General features: G+C 38.3%; 1 protein-coding gene across 2 annotated transcripts in view; it reads right to left on the reverse strand.

Moving 5' to 3' along the window:
• The window catches only part of jade2 (jade family PHD finger 2), a 59,695-nt gene that overhangs the window by 31,927 nt on the left and 10,873 nt on the right, over positions 1-16,895 (reverse strand). For both annotated transcript variants that reach the window (XM_088440927.1, XM_088440928.1), the window contains exon 4: positions 9,877-10,034. In XM_088440927.1, coding sequence (XP_088297053.1) covers positions 9,877-10,034 — 158 coding nt within the window. The remainder of the gene's footprint in view (positions 1-9,876; positions 10,035-16,895) is intronic.

Consider the following 16,895-nt stretch of genomic DNA (forward strand, 5'->3'; position numbering starts at 1 on the left):
CGAAGACCCCAAGAGAGATGGAGAGCTCACAATTCCAGGTACTCACACACACAATTCCTGGTCAGTGGATGATGTCACTACTGTATACCCTTGTGTGCGTGTAAATTGCTTTTATGGCCCACTATGGGAAGAGAATCAGTCATGCTGTTGTTCCGGAAAGCAATACAAGATGTGTGTGTAAAGTATCAAGTATAGCTGTGATAACGCATAAGGGACCTCACACAAACATGTGAAAGCATTTATCATCAACTTGATGCAAACACGTGACAACGTTGATAACGCTAACATCAAGCGCTCGAGAGCCAATAAAGCAAATTTGTCTATTTGAAAGAAGGAATGTTTTAAGTCACACATACAGTTAGAAGGAGAATGTAGCATTGTTGTTAGCATATTTGTTAGCATTAGCATTCAAACACTACATAAAGTGGGCTGGCATTTTACAGCGCAAGCTAAAGAATCTGAAGGAGTGTAAATGTGAAGGAGTAAAAGATAACATACTAAAAGGGAGGCTTTTTATGTGTCTACTCAATAGATGTACATGCTTACCGAATTTCATGCAGTTAAAAAAGAACCAGCTTTGGGGGCTAAATGTTTAAAACATCTTCACATCTTCATTCTCAAGTCAGATCCTAAAATGGTTACTTGGAATACACTTCCTATGTGTTTTTCGGATTGGCTTTCTGAGATTTTTGTTTTTTGTGGGTCTACTCAAAATTAAATAGATATCGTATTTTTCAGACTATAAATTGCAACTTTTTTCAAACTTGCAAATGTGTGTATCGTTTTACACAGGCACAGAGACACACACTAAGGAACAGATCTCTTATCTAGATTGCTTTTATAATAAAACGGTATTTCAAGTGTAAATTTTCCATTTTAATAATATTTATTCACGTACAGACTAGACTTTAATTCAAAATCCAGGCTGCAGCTAATATGACCGCAGCTACGTGAAACTTCAAAGGAAAAAGAGAACAGTTCACTACTGTACAGTGTATAAGGTTAAATAATTTAAGATTTAAAGAAATGTGTACTACAGTAATATTTGTCTAAAATAGTATGCTATAGCATGAAGACTTTTCACGGTTAAAAAAAAAATTCAAAAACTTTTTTTTTTTTTTTTTTTTAACGTGAAATAATGTGTTTTTTGTTTTTTTTCCATGCCCGGTTCCGGAAAGGTATCTGCCGTGATGAACTAGGGTTCACCGTACCATCTTTCTGCATAAATATCTGATGTAAGACCTGCGGCCTATTGTCTAGTGCGGCTTATAAATTCTGGTCCCCATAACCACGAAAAACGAGGGATTACTGTAAACCACATGATAAAAACAGATAAAAAATGCCTGACTTCCTGCACCTCTTCTAGCAAAATTTCAGGTTGCTAAGTGACTTTTCAAACAGTTTTGCTATGAGTCATTACAGAAAGTGAGATTCCTGACAACTTAGAAATGCCATGATGTCTTGTACGCTCGGCTCCAATTGAAAAGCAGCCAGATTGCTTTAGAAAGACCCTGGAGACTTCAAACCAAAATGTCAGACCCTGGCCTATGAATATTAGACCCCATTGTGCTTATTTGTAGAGTACTCATACGTACAGTACTGCAGAAGACATTTTGTTCTATTTGCTTACATGTCAGCCAAATGTGGTCAAAACCACAAGAGGAGGGTGCATGAAAGCATGAAAAAAACAACATTTCTTGCCACACAATATTCTTAACTACTAAGTGGTGGGCAGGTTTGTGATGGAAGAATCTGTGGCTTTCTTCGGTGCTGCTGACTCGTTGAGCATCCCCAAAAGATGACGAAAAGCATTTTCTAAAAACCTTTAGCAAGCTTCGATTCCTTTCTTTTTGATGCTAGGCGTCATTTTAAAGGGCTAGCGTGTAAGATTTAGAGCGTTATTCATTACGCAAAGCACGAGGTGCTGCATTTACCATTGTCCGTAGCTATAACAAACATGGCCGCCTCCGCAAAAGTGCCACCCTCCATGTAACATAATTTAATGATAACTAGACCTATGATTATGTTTAAAACATACTATTGGTCATTAAGAACACATTCATTTGCAAGCTTTTGCTATTTACAATCATTTAATGTATTCCCTTTAATGAAAAAGTCGCTTGTGGAAAATCTGTTTGTTAGTCAGGCCCCGGGGAGAGGATGATGTTTGCATAGTTCCTAATGTTCTCATGATAGTTTACTTTCAGCTTTATTAAAAATATTCAAATAGAAAAAAAAGCTGTTGGAGAACAGTTCTCAAACTTTTTAACTCTTGCAGTCCCTATTTGTGGAGAAGCAGCTTTTCCAAAGCCCAGCTGAAAATCCAACCCCTGTCGAACGCATTCAAAATTAGACGTAATCAATAATCATTTTCAGTAAAAGTAGAAATCAGTTGTGATGCAAACGGTCAAAGACGAATTTGTGAATCCTCTCCAAAATCCTCTACCGCCTGTCGTTAAATGGACTCGTCCCGGGCGGAAGACGCTGCCCTTCTCTCGTTGGACGACAACCAACCAATCAAGTTAGCCAGTTCCGAGGGACTGGGTGGCTGACTTCAACCGAATGACAAGCAAAGCTAATGTGCAAATGTGCAGACGGCGCTAACTTCCAAAAAGTGAGTCATACTCCCAGCTGAACCCATTCACCTTTTTCTTTGGACAGAACCAAACCCAAACAACTTGGAGATGAGTCAGCAGATTTGGAGCCTGATGAAGTCTGATCGGGTGTCTTTGTCCAACAGTCATTTGGCATCAGTGCGCTGCCTTTTTAGTAACAACTTTCCTGACTCGATAAATACCGTGATTCCTCAAATATAAGACGCACCTGTGTATAAGACGCACTCTTCATTTTTGGGTCAAATTCTGGTATTTTCTATGTTACCGTGTATAAGACTCACCAACACTTTGGCAACAATGCCAAAACTATAGCAAAACAGAATAAATCTTATCTTTTGTAAACTCTTTATATTTTCTTGTGTTCATATCCGTAAGTCATACATTTGGTGCGCATTAAGCGTGTTTCAGATTTCCCACATTGTGAGTGATCAGTGAGCGCCTCGCCAGTGTAATGTTATTGGTGCTCGAAGCTGTTGTTCCTGTTTCCTTTTCCTAGTGACGCAATTTGAGTTCATTTTACCATAAATAAACGAAATTGAGCAGTATCCGTGTTTCCCCAAGTTTATGATTGTGTGTTTATTCCAAAAGACCTCAATTAATAAAGGAGTTAAATGGATTACCTTTCTGTTTTTCTGTAACTGGTGCACTCTTTATTGAATCTGATTGAAACCTCATGACTTTTTCCTCTCGGTTTTAGTAAAATTCCTGTGTGTGAACAAGGATGGACTCGGACGTTGGTTCAGTCAGTCCGCTTCTTTTATTGAAAATAATGCTGTAACACGAGCTGCTGTTAGCTGCAAAAGGCACAGATGCTAACAGCTAACAGCCAACCCCTCTATCTCGTCCCGTTACGGTAATTATTGCAAGTAAGAATACGGTTGATTTAAAAATGCATATCTGTGTGTCAAAACTCAGCTTACGTGGCTGACAGAACAATCTTCCTCGAATAGTGTTGAATTAAAAAAAAAAAAAAAACATTTTTAAGTTACTGTTTACAAGACACACTCATACTTTTGGCCTTCATTTTTGGGGAAAAAAAGGGTGGTGGTTTTTTTCCCCCAATTCTGTCTGTTCATGACCCCACTGCTGTGGCTTTGGCAGTTTTCTTTTGTGGTCTTCAGAAAACTGAGATGGATACATGCCTGAGTTTTTAGAGACATGAGCCACCCGCGGGTGCCGGTCATTCCTTCCTCCCCACTTCAAAGTAAAAGCACAAACCACAAGTGGAAGATGCTCTGGGCTGTGAACCTGATGATGTTTTATGGCTGTCAGTGTTCGGCATGTGATTAGACAGCAAGCTAGACTCTAAATCAAAAACTGGAAATCTAGGGGAAAAGCTTATTGTGTCAGAGCAGGAAGTGGCTGTTTAATTTGGATGCTGCAACCCTTCTCTAGAGGTCACAAGTTAGTTCACTCTGTTCAGTAGGCAAAATGCCGAAATATCGAAATTGGGAGAGCGTGAGAAGTCATCAAAAGGTCCTTTTTGAAATCGGCTTGTACTTAATGTAGTTATGGTTATCATTTTGCAAACGACTGTGCGAAAATGACGAACAGTGATGAACAGTTTTTTTTTGTAAAATGTATCATTGCTTTCACATTACAGTACTATCTTCTTGTAAAATTACATCAGTCATAAAATCGCAAATTGATTGTGACAGTATTAATACGTTTTGTGGTATAAGCATTTTTTCACAATTTACACACTCCGTTTGCAACTCTCATAATATTATTGTTCTTATAAACACCATCACATAACTTTTCCTTCTTTTCATCCATCCATCAACCCTATACATCTGCTGACTGTTAAGAATGTCAAATTTTACTTTTGAGACTTCCTGTACATTCATCAAAGTTTGTTTATTTTTAATGACCACAAATACAGTAACTGACAGAGCATGTATGACTCAAAAGCAAACATAAGATATGGAAACTATGAGTTTGACACCCACTTTGCATGTTAACACTGTGGTGTCTTTTCTTTCTATGTAATAAAAAGCTTAAAAAAAAAAAAAAAACACTCCGTTTCATCTGTGGGGAATTTCCACAAGCTATTATGGCGTTACCGGAGGCACCATCACTCATTTCTACTTTCATTTTGACTTTGGTGCGCTTCTGACCTTTTACTGGAGTTGGATGACTAAAACCACAATACCATGCTGCAGCGTCGTGATTGAAGTTATCAGGAAAAGCTGGAGATCTCAAAAATTAATACTACAATATATAAAACAAAGTACAAAGTATGTAAGAAATATATAGCATTGAAATTGTTGTCATTATTAGGTATAGGAGAGTACCTTTACCAGTTACTAATATTGGTATGATATTGTGTTTTTATTTTATTTTCTGGTATCGATAGAGGCTGCCAATAACAGCCAATGATAATAAGGCAAACAACTCTGACCAAAATTTGCTCACCATTCGACTCAGAAAGAAAGTTCTGTCATTGTGTTAAAGACAATTTTATACAGCAAAAACACTACGAAGTATTGCTATTAGGTAAGTACTTAAACAGCGAGTACTGGTACTACTCTGTTTTTATTTATTGACAAAGTTTGAACAGGTATCTAAAAATCGATGAGAAAATGTCAAACATGAATCTTTTGATAATGATGAAAAAATACAATCTGAAATTGTAAAAAAGTGAATAAACCAGCTATATATTGTAAAATGTTGACCAGCTAAAAGCAGAACAAATGAAAGTTGAGCTCCCTTTTTCGCTGAAGTCGAAACACAGAGAGGCAGACATAGTTTTCTTTCTTGCGAGTAACGACATCATCACTAAAAATTGTTGGAACGGAGAAGGAAAAAAAGAAAGGAGCTGCGGGCGCATCTGGCTTTGACAGAATACTTGTCTTCCATTTCCACTTTTTCTCTTTCAGTCTTCACTTTTCGTTCCCAGCTTCAAGCATTCAAACAAGAGGCATACTGCACCAATAAATGCAGGATTATGATAGGAAAAAGTCAAGAAAAAAATTACATGAATAAAGTGAGATTAAATTTGTAATATGAAGAAACAAAAGTTGTATTTTGAAAGACAAAGGCAAAATAACTCAGGAAAACTGTCTAAAAAGTATCAAAGCATCTAAAAAAGTATTCAAAACCAATGTAAAAATGTCAAATATGAACCTTATTATTATTAGGTATTATTACACCAACAATACATTGTAAAAAGTTGACCTGCTCAAAGCAGAACAAATGAAAGCTGAACTACCTTTTTCACAGCAGTCGGGCCAAAGAGGCAGACACTTTTTTTTTTTTTTTTTTTTGCAAATGATGACATCATCACTAAAAACTGTTGGGAGTGAAGAAGAAAAAAATGGAAGTAGCTGAGTCTGGCTTTGCCAAAACACTCATCTTAATTTTCCACTTTTTCTATGTCAGCCTCACTTTTCATTCCCAGCCTCAAGCTTACAGGTGAGCGAAATATTGCATCAATAATTATTATATGAGCAGAAAAAAAAGACAATAATTGAGAGTAATTTTGTAATATTATGGAAAAATAACATTGCATTTTGAAAGATATAATATAGTAATATGGTGAGAGTAAATAAGTCGTAGTATGAGTAAAACGTTTTTGGTTTTGTGATGATGCATTTTTCATTTTGAGAAGAAAAAAGTCATCATTTTTAAGAATAATGAGAGATGTGTTTTTATTAAAAGAAAATTATACAGTGGACAACGAAAATACAGCGTACAATGAAAATACAGCATGAGTGATTTGTCTCAGAGAGGGGGGCGGGGGAAATAGGTATTTTTCAAAAATAAAGTTTACATTTTATGAGACTAAATTTAGAATTAAAATGATGAATATTCACTAAACATTTCCTGTGACACCTACAAAAAAACTCCCTACATATTCCAGCTCAGGACAGCTTCAATGTAATGAGTGACTGCGCGTATACGACATTTTTTCCATTTTGGGGAATTTTTTCATCTTTTTTCCAAATGACAGAAACCCGTTGGTGCGACAATCTTTCATTCTTGGGTATAGGTACTTTGTATTGGTTTTGCTGACCACTGAAAATTGAGTACTCATACGAGAATCGGTATAGAATATCTCAATTATATTTGTAGTGCTAATATTGAGCGTCTGAGAAATTTGGAAAATTACAAAAAAGTTTGAATTTAATACATTTTTATGTGGTAAAAAAAACAAATCTTAAAATAAAAAACTGATACAATTTTGAGAGGAAATTTGGAACGCTAACTATATAAAAATTTAGTTAGTACAACTGTAAAATTAGAAGGAAAAGAAAAGGTGTGATTTGAAAAGACAAAAGCGTCTCTTGATTGCTACAGCACCACCTGCTGGTCTGGTGTGGCCACAACATGAGCATGGTTGAGGTTTCCAAGAGGAAAAGGACGGACAGGAAAGTGAAAAACGTAGCATGGAAGGTGAAAAATGAGCTTGTGTTGTGCTTTTTATGTTATCTGGGCGTCCTCGTTTGGAAGCTGCCATCAAAGGTTCGCCTTAATTTACGCTCGCTTATCTGGAACATGTGTCTTTTTTTTTGAGAACCTGCTTCTCCGTCCCTACCTTCAGGCGTGCGTCCATCTGTTCGTTTGTATGTATGTGTGTGCACGAGCAAGGGAGTGAGATATGAGCCCATTAACCAGTGTAAACACTCAACAAGACAAATTTATCTCTTCCCGGGTTCTACAAACGACTGAGTGTCCCGACGTATCGTCATCTCGTGATGTTGTCTTCTGCCCCGTACGGCTTTTTCCTCTCAGGGATCAACCACCCGAAAAAGTAAAATAATAAATGTTGGTCTCAATTTTGAAAATTCAAGCTAGTCTCATAAAGGAATATGACAAGGAATGCCTAGACCCACAAGAATTCTCAAGAAGTCATACTCGAAAAAACATAAGACGTCAATCATTTTTGTTCAGAAACGTTCATTTTAATGGAGTTTGATGACTCAGGGAAATTATATAAATGATATCGGGGTGGGGGGGATTCAACACCTGGACCAATTTAAAACATAAATTTGGTATAAATGCCTATGGTAAGTAGACCAATAACTTGGCCATTTTTGCAAAGTTTCATGAACCTCTAAAAACACAGCATTTTTGAAGATGCCGTCCGCAAAGACATGTTTGTTAAAAATTGGGAGACATGCGCATATGTGGAGCAGCTTTCACATCAATGAAAGATACCACACCAGGGTTCTGCGGAGGACACGCAACCTAATCAAGGACAAGACACACCCACAAAACGATCTGTTTGAACTGCTGCCATCAAGCAGACGCTACAGGAGCCTGAGTGTCAGGACTGCCAGGCTGGTAAACGCTTCTACCCAGAAGCCATCCGGATTCTCAACAAATCTCTCACGCACTAATCTGCCTCTTATTACATGCATAAATAATATTTTGCACCACATATTTGCACTATATTTTTAGCACCATTGTTTCTGTGGTTGTTTTATTGCAATGTATTGCTATTCTTATTGCTATTTATTTATTGCTCGAACATGGATTGTAGTCTGCTCCAGGGAGTGAAAGGAATAAGAATGTCATTGTGTGGTATAATACTATACATATGACAAACGCCTGAATCTTGAATCGTGAGTACAGTATATCAGCAACAAAGTCTCGAGGTACCATGCTCATATGACTTACTGTGTCCATTCCTTTGATTTTGGATTATAAGGCGCATCCTCAATTAAGGACATACTGAGGATGCGCTTTATAATCCGGTGCACCTTATAGTGCAGAAAATATGGTAATTTTGCGTGGCTTGAGAGATTAGAAATTGGTCTATAGTTGTTTAACCTATTTAAACCCCAATTTTCCTGGACAAGAAAACATCCAAATCATATGCCATTGGTAACCCTTTGGAATAATCAAGAACTTATTTTTTTAATTTATTTTTATTTTTCAATGATGAAATAGTTGATGAAAAGGTGTGTTTTCTGACCGGTCACAACAATGTAATTACTCATTGTGCAAACACACCAAACCAATTTGAGTAAGTGCAAATGCATATATCATCTTAAAAGATTGTGTGCATGAAAAATCTTTGTTGTATGTTTATTTTAACATACTTTACTAACCTTTTGTTTGGGAGCTTTGAGGCTGTCATCTTTCTCTCAAAGTATAACCACAAAGTACACAGCCCTGGTCATGTGACAATATTCTCTAAACATGTCGCATTTCACACATTTCATCTACACATTGAAGCATATCAATACTTCATGGAAAATGATTGAGAAATCATTTATAGAGCGTCATGAATTGAATTGTCTTTACGTTGAAATGTGTTGAATCAGAGGGGTCACCTGATTTCCGCAAGGGTGTGACATATGCTTGTTTCCACAAAAGGGGACATTTTTGTGTGGAGATAGACAAATTGAAAATATCAGTGAGAGGCTTTGCACAATTTGTAGCTAATTTGAGAAAAATATTTAATGTATATGTCATATATGCATAATTGTTCGTAAAATTTCAAGAAAACCACAATGTTCTATCAATTGTAAATTACTTGCAGAATAGGTCTGCGAGCTACTCATGTGATACTTGGTGATACTTGTGGTGCCCGTGGGCACCACATTGATGACCCCTGGCTTAAATATAGGCTCAAATGAGGGGAAATGCTTATTTTAAACTACATTAAAAAAAAAATTAAATCATTATTTTCTTAAATTTTACTTTATTAAAAACATGTTTGAATTAAAAATTCTGACTTTGTACTTGATTGTTCTTAAAGCCATTAGAAAAAAAAGGCTTGAATTAGGTTTTCTAGGCAAGAAAAAGAACCTTACCTTATTGGCAGATTTTTTTTCTTCCTTAAAACCAGGAAAATGCCTAAAATCTCATACTTTTCTTGTTTTAGGTCCAGCCTATTTGTAGTGTATGACTTACCCTAAAACTTAACATATTCAAGCCCCAAAGCCAGTTTGAGTAATATGAGCAATATGAAATTTGGTAGACCTGTCTATCATGAGTAGAACCAAAAAATCAAAACAAAACAAAAAGTCTCCATGCCAAGTAAGAGACAGGAAATTGGTAATTTTGGTTTGAAGAGACATCTTTTTGTCTATTTCTAGAAGTTCTTTAAAAATAGTAGTCCTTTAAAAAAAACTCACACAGACTGTCTGGTTGCTACCAAATTTAAACCATATACTCAATAGATGGATAACATCAAGGTGTAAAAGATTTGACTTTTCATCATTGCATGTGTGGAGCATTAAACACAAACCATTTTTAAAAAATTGACTAGCAACAAGCCCTATTCCGTGCTGATATGTGTTGGTCTTACCTGACCATAGGCTGTGGGATTGCCTCCAGGTTCGCAGGCACCTGCACTCCTTTCTCCCATTCTTGCCTCCAAGGGTCCGACAACACGTAAAAGTCATCCGGGCCCAGCTGCGCAGAATCGGGAAGCTTCATTGCCGTGATGAAATCGGTACGGAACACCTGAGATGAATGCACAATGTTTTATTTTCAACCAACTGATGTATTTCCATGTTTCTGCTACAGTCATTTAGCAGCGGCGGCCCACCACTCCTAAGTCTTTGTTGCCGCACCTTCAAACCTTCTCAGGTGCTCGAGATTGCGACAGATTCACCCGAAGAGCATCCAACTTTATTGAAGATAGACACTTTTTTTAAACTTTGACTTTGCACTGTGTAACCTGCACTTTATCATTTTATGGTACTTGTTGCAACGACAAACAAAAAAATCTAAGCTACTCTATTTTCACTACAAGGCGCACCAGATTATAAGGCGCCATCTCCCAAAAATGAAAACTCACAGTTTAGGCACTGTAGAAGGTGCGCCGGAGTTTAAAGCCCACCGTCAGCTTGTGAGAAAATTGAAGGCTATTAGGTGCACCTTATAGTGCAAAAATGCAGTAATCTAATCTCGGGATAAACGTTGAGTCATTTCAAACATATGACACATCTTGATACTGATGTATATTATTAATATTACAGTCAAATGTTTTGTCTGTAATTAATCTTTACTGTTGAAAGTGTTAAGAAACCAAAAAATACATTATTTTATTTCTCACATACTGTGTGTGTGTGTGTGTGTATATATATATATATATATATATATATATATATATATATATATATATATATATATATATATATATTTTTTTTTTTTTTTTTTTTTTTAATAATCTATCGACTCTGAATTTTATTCTGCCTAATACATGAATTGGCCTCAACAAAACCCATAACAATCAGTGCCAACTTCGAAAACAATAATAGCTTTGTGTTCTACTAAACAGGCCCAGATTTCATACAAAGTCCATTGACGAGTAAATAGAGACGAGATCATCATTATTTCAGTGGTACATACTTTTTGTGACATTTTTTTCTTGGCGATGCGCCGTGAGATTAGTGCCTTGTTAAGAAACAAGTTAAGAAACATCGCCCGAAGCAATGAAAGTCTTTACAAGCCTTCAAAGTGAACCATGATGCTCATTCCTATTTACCATGATGTAATCATTGCTCATCTGACCACAGACTCTTTAAGCCAACAATGAAATTCATACTGTAACAAAACAAACATTGATTATCCAAAAACCTCTGTAGTTCTTAATGTGTGTGTGTGTGTGCGTGCGTGCTTGTGTGTTTGTGTTAGACAAAGGGTGACATTTCAAATCAGGAAGTCCACTCTTATGTCAATGTTAATGCACTGCGACATATGATACTGACACCAGGTAACACACCCACGCAGACACATGATTCTGACAACAAACACACGTCCTAATACACACACTGAATATTAATGCATGTGTGTGTGTGTGTATTCTGTATGAGACGTTAGGGCATTTATTCTGGTCTTGTTCAGATTTCTTCTTGAGAGTCGAGTCTTGCTTTTAGAGTATAGCTCTGAATCGGGTAAGGGTTGAGATAAGAGGTCGAGTTATGTTTAAGCAATCATATCTGTTGGTTAAGCTTAGGAGCTAGGAAATGCATTGTCAATGGATGTCCCCATAAGTATAGCCATACAGACGCGTGTGTGTGTGCGCACATGCGCGCGCGTGTGTGTGATGTCAGCTGGCCTTTAAAAAACACTTAAAGCAATTTGTCACCGTCCTCTGTGGGAAAGTGACTCAGCAGTGTAAAGTCAGTGCGAGTGTACAAGTGGGACAGACACACCGAGTCACCACTTAAGACTGGAAAAACAAAAACTGACATATAGAACATTGAGTAGCTTTATTTCTATCCAGGTCATTTAGGGAGTATATTTATAGTGTTCTGCTGATTTGTGGATTTACTCAGGATAAACAGGCCTACAAAATTTTTATAATGAAAAATGAAATGGGGTGGCATGATGGTTGTGTGTTTGTCTCCCAACAAAGAGGTTGTGAGTTTGATCCTGAGCATTTTAACAAGGCCAAAGTGTCCCAGAGAAAAACACTGAACCTCCAGTTTCTCCTGATGCTGCATCATCAGTGGCTAAGTGAGTAGTCAGTGTGAAGGGCCATGCCCACCTAAGGTAGAAAAGTGCAAAAAAAAGGTAAAGAGTATTTACCATTCAAACTTTCTTTGGGGACTGAACTTTGAAATGCTTCCAAAATTTATGGCAAATCAAATCCTGAAATGTCTACTTAAAACTATAATGGTTGATGTGATTCCTTTTGACATGGTTCCTTGTGAAATTTAAGTGATGGCTCATGTAACTCAATATAGAAATATGCAACATTTTTTCTGTTGCGGAGGTAAACTTTTAAAGACCGTATTTTAGAGAAATATTAAAATTTTCAGGCAATTAAAACCATGAACTGAATGGCTGCTTTGAGCCAAAATGGACAATTCCATGTGTGTTTTCTGGACTCTTTTAGAGGCTTATTTGTGGGTCTACTGATTAGACATAAACCTAAAATATGCCACATCATTTTCTAATAACAGATTCATTGTTATTACAACTGCACAAGTAAAAGTTTATGAATTTTCACTTAACCGACTCAAAACATACAAAGACAATAACGAACATAGGGAGACCTGGAATGAAAAGGCCTGTCGGTACTCTCAAAGACAGGGGATCTCAAACTTTTCAGAGTCAGGGACCCCTTTTTTGAAAAGCAAATCTACCAAGGACCCTCACTGTAAATGTTTGCGGAAACGAAACATTTAAGTCATTTTGGTCACCCATCGCAGTTTTCAATAAATTCAAATTTCATGTCTTTGTATTTTCTTTGTTTGGACTACCATTCTTTTGTCTTTTCATCACGAGATGAAGTAGACTGTCTTACATACAACCCAAATTATTTCAAGGACTCCCTGCAGTCAGGCCAGGGACTCCTGGGATCTGTAGACCCCACTTTGAGAACCACTGCTCAAAGAAGCACCCTGAGATATTAGGTGGGAAAAGGAAAAGACTTGAGCTATGTCCCTAACAGTGGACATCATATAAGCCTGGATAAAAACCTCACACATGCTACAGAGATGAGGGAGGGCTGACTGGCAGCTATCGTAAGCACCAAGGAGCAGGTCACATCATGTGGGCCGAATGGAGGGAACAACAAAGGTGTTGAAGCCAGGTTGTGTGTGTGTTTGGGTGTTTTTCTGTAGTTGTGTGTGCATAGAGACGGCCTTCAGCTAATGTGCCAGCATATCGTCTCAAGGCCAAGGAGACAGCCTAGTCCAAATCAGTCCAGGTTACTTGGTAGAGAGGGGGATTGTAGAGTGTAGCACACAGGTGTCGAACTCCAGTCCTCGAGGGCTTGTATCCTGCATGTTTTCACAGCCTCTCTCTCAAACACACCTGATTCAAATGATTAGGATCATTTTCAAATTCTTGCAGAGCTTGCTAATAAGCGAATCATTTCAATCAGGTGTGTTAGGGAGAGAAAACCAGAAAACATGCAGGATGCCGTCCCTTGAGGATTGGAGTTCAACACCTGTGTGCTCGACTGGTCTAGCAGAATCCCCTCCCCAAATTTAGATAACACATAGCAGATGTTTTGGTGACAGAACTACAAAGACTGTGGTCAACCTTGAGTTTTTACCATGTGACTCTCGACGAACTTCAATTAGCCGAATTAGCAATCAATTCCTTTGAGGTCAACTTCTCTGTGATGATTGAAACAAATGGCCGACTTTCTACATATTTAGGGGGATATTGCTTCTTGGAACCATTCTTGTGGGCCTAATCATAATAGACATGACTACCAAATAATGTTACTAAGTCAAACAGGCTTCACGAGCAGAGGAGTAAAAACATTTCAGGATGGGGTTTGGGTAAGAAGTGAAACCATTTTTCACCATAAGGCGCCTGGCAAAATCTGCACAAGGCTATGTGGAAGCATCATCGCCATGGCGACCCAAGACAACGTCACAGCAGATGTCACCACTCAGATGGAGAAGGCTAATTTTAGCGCAGGAAACTTGGAGGTTTATGTGCGTATGATGAAAAAGATGATATTAATTACCACGAGGGTAGGGTGATATGGCCCATAAATAAAATCTCAGTTTTTTTTACCCTTCGGAACGATTACGATTTTAATCCATTTTAATTAATGAATAAATTATTCAAAAATGTTTTTCGATGTGAGCAAAACATTCAGAAAACAGTCAAATGTGAAATTTTAAAGTATACTTATGTATAGCTTGTGCAAAAAAATGAATATTCATAGCTTGTGCATAACTTGCCTAAATGCCACAACTAGGTATTTCATAACCATTGAACACTATTGTGCAAAAGCTTGATGTCACAATTTAGCTAACTTGAAACTCTACTTTGAATCCCCAAAATTGTATTCTTTAAACCCGAACTTGAAACCTAGCCGCAAACCATATTTTGAGGAAGATCTTCAAGTAGGTGTGAATAGCATGAATATGAAGCAGGGTAGCGTAAGAGCGTAAGAGTGAGTGTGAGGCAGCAAACCTGCTCTGAAAACCTACAAAGCAAAAAGTGGGTCAGTGACAAACCAGAGAATGAGAGGCTTGAGAGACCCCTCCTTCTTCCCCTCTCACTCCTTTGGCGCGTGGTGTAAATTGACAAATACGCTAACAGATGTCTGCGAGGAGGAAGACGTGACCTACTTTTGCAAACCAGTGCTTCAAAAACAAAAATCAACAAAGATATGATTATCGTGAGGGGGATTTCAAAGCATGCTGGCGTGATGGCAACATAAAACTTTCAAGGCATCACCAACACTGGCTGATACATAACTGAAATACATGACATAAAATCAACAGATACATTTGTAACAGTGGCTCTATGAGCTGCGGATGACCGCTAGCGGAAATGCTTAAAGCACAGAATAAGCCCTTCACACGAGCCCACGTCCAGAATGCATACCAACAAACGTCAATAGTGACCCACGGAGTGTATTAAAGCCTGTGTCACCTGGAAGTCTGTCCTTCAGAAGCTACTCGCGTGAACAACACAGAGACGGAGATTCCAAGTGACAAGGCACACTGGCGGTCATTCAGGGCTTGTTGTACCACCTTTATACACTCCACTGTCATTCTGTTTTGCACATCCTACCAGAGGCATAGTTCAAAGCGCGGAATGACGAATAACAACAAGGCCACGAGGAACCTCACTGAGATCCCCCTGATTAACCAAATATCATGGCCAGAGGATGGGCAGCATTAACAAAATGAAACCTGGTGAAAGTGGTAGCTGACTACCAGGAAGCAGCGGCAGCACAAATGTCCATCAAAGTAACTGCATTCAAAACAGTCTAGAGTGACAGAGAATACCCGAGGGGCAGCTACATATGAAATGAAAATTTGAGAGGTTATTTAAAGGTGACCAAGCATCCACATAAAAGCATAGAGTCCCCACAGGACACAAGAACTCAGCAGAGGTCCCGGCATCACCAGGTGGCACCACAAAACGAGACGTATGTGGAGGCTGGTTGACATAGGAAGAAGAACAGACCTTTGGAACAAAAGTGGCATTTGACACCAGCACTGAAGGCCTCCATCAGAGAAAACCACAGAGAGATAGATCACATAGAGCTCAACCTCTGCCCGATCGCAACATTTCCAAATTGCGAGTGCAACAGCCATGCAAAGATGCTACTCCCCCGGCGCTGGTGCCTGATTCCGAGTACCTGGAAAATAGAACACCTGCAGGGAGGCAAGAAGGGAGGCAGCCCATTTGAGAAGGCTTTAAACTAAGCAACTCTACAGACTTAGTCCCGCCTAGATGGGTTGAATTCATAAATTGAAATTCTAATCCTGACTTGAAATCCTAAATTGAAACCTGAACCCTGACATAAAACTCCTCATTAAAACCTTAATTCTTGCTTAAAATTTGAACTCTGTTTTGAAACCCTAACTATAATTTGAGACCCTCCTTTTAAACCCAAAGTCTTGTTTGAGGCCATAACCCTGTTTGCGTCCCATTTGTGTTTGTGAGTTTGAGTGTGAGCGTGTGTCCAGAGGCTATATTTTGACAAGCGTCAACAGTTCCCAGCAGGCTACAAGCAAGAAGGTACATTTCCCCAAAGATCAGGCTGAATTAAGATACTTTTTAGACATGCACGGATGTACACGCAAACAAACACACACAGGAAGTTGTTGTGCAGTTTCATGGTGCAAACAAGCCCTTTCTTTTTTTCTATCTTTTTTTTTTTTTTTTAAATGCTACCAAGTAGAGCTTTGGCCGCAATTGCAAGGAGAACTGTGACTTCCTCTGAGCGTCGAGAATGGTCTTCACTAAATCAGCGAAGCGGTCAGCCTTCGAGGAAAAAGCTCCAGTGAAGAATGAGCAATAAATAGACATGTGGCACACGTAGATCTCAATTTAACTTGCGCGTGTAATGACAGGCTTTCAGCTATTTGGCGTTCCACACAGAAACAGAGGACACCCAACTTCTCACATTAGAGAGCAAACTGTCATTTTCAGTCATTTCAAACTGAATTTATTCCATTTTTTTCGGCTTTTTCAAAATGGGTCTCAATTGACAGCTGGCACAGTATATATTAGGAATCAGGTGAGAAACTCAATGCCATTCACACTGATAAATAATATATTAGGGTGATTGAAAAGCGGAGGCTTTTGTCATGCAAACGTGGGAAACATTGCCATCTAAAGGCTTTTATGGTGGAATTGAAAGCTAAAATCTGGGGAGGGCGCCGTGAAGCCACCTTTAGCTTCTTCCAAGCTTCTTCATCCCTCCGAAGTGTTTGTGCTTGCCAGGCGTTGTATTTATATTTAGGTCGTTTTTTTCACCCAAAACAGGTGTTTGTACCGGCAAAGTTCCAGAAGCAATACTTCACCTGCCTTGTTTTCTGCACGGTAAAGAAATTCCGGAAGGTAAGTCTTGTTCGTTTTATTTGTATTGTGATCATTAAAATACAT

Source organism: Hippichthys cyanospilos, chromosome 18 (assembly GCF_059441005.1).
Source record: "Hippichthys cyanospilos isolate Australia breed blue-spotted pipefish chromosome 18, RoL_Hcya_1.0, whole genome shotgun sequence".
Lineage (NCBI taxonomy): Eukaryota > Metazoa > Chordata > Actinopteri > Syngnathiformes > Syngnathidae > Hippichthys > Hippichthys cyanospilos.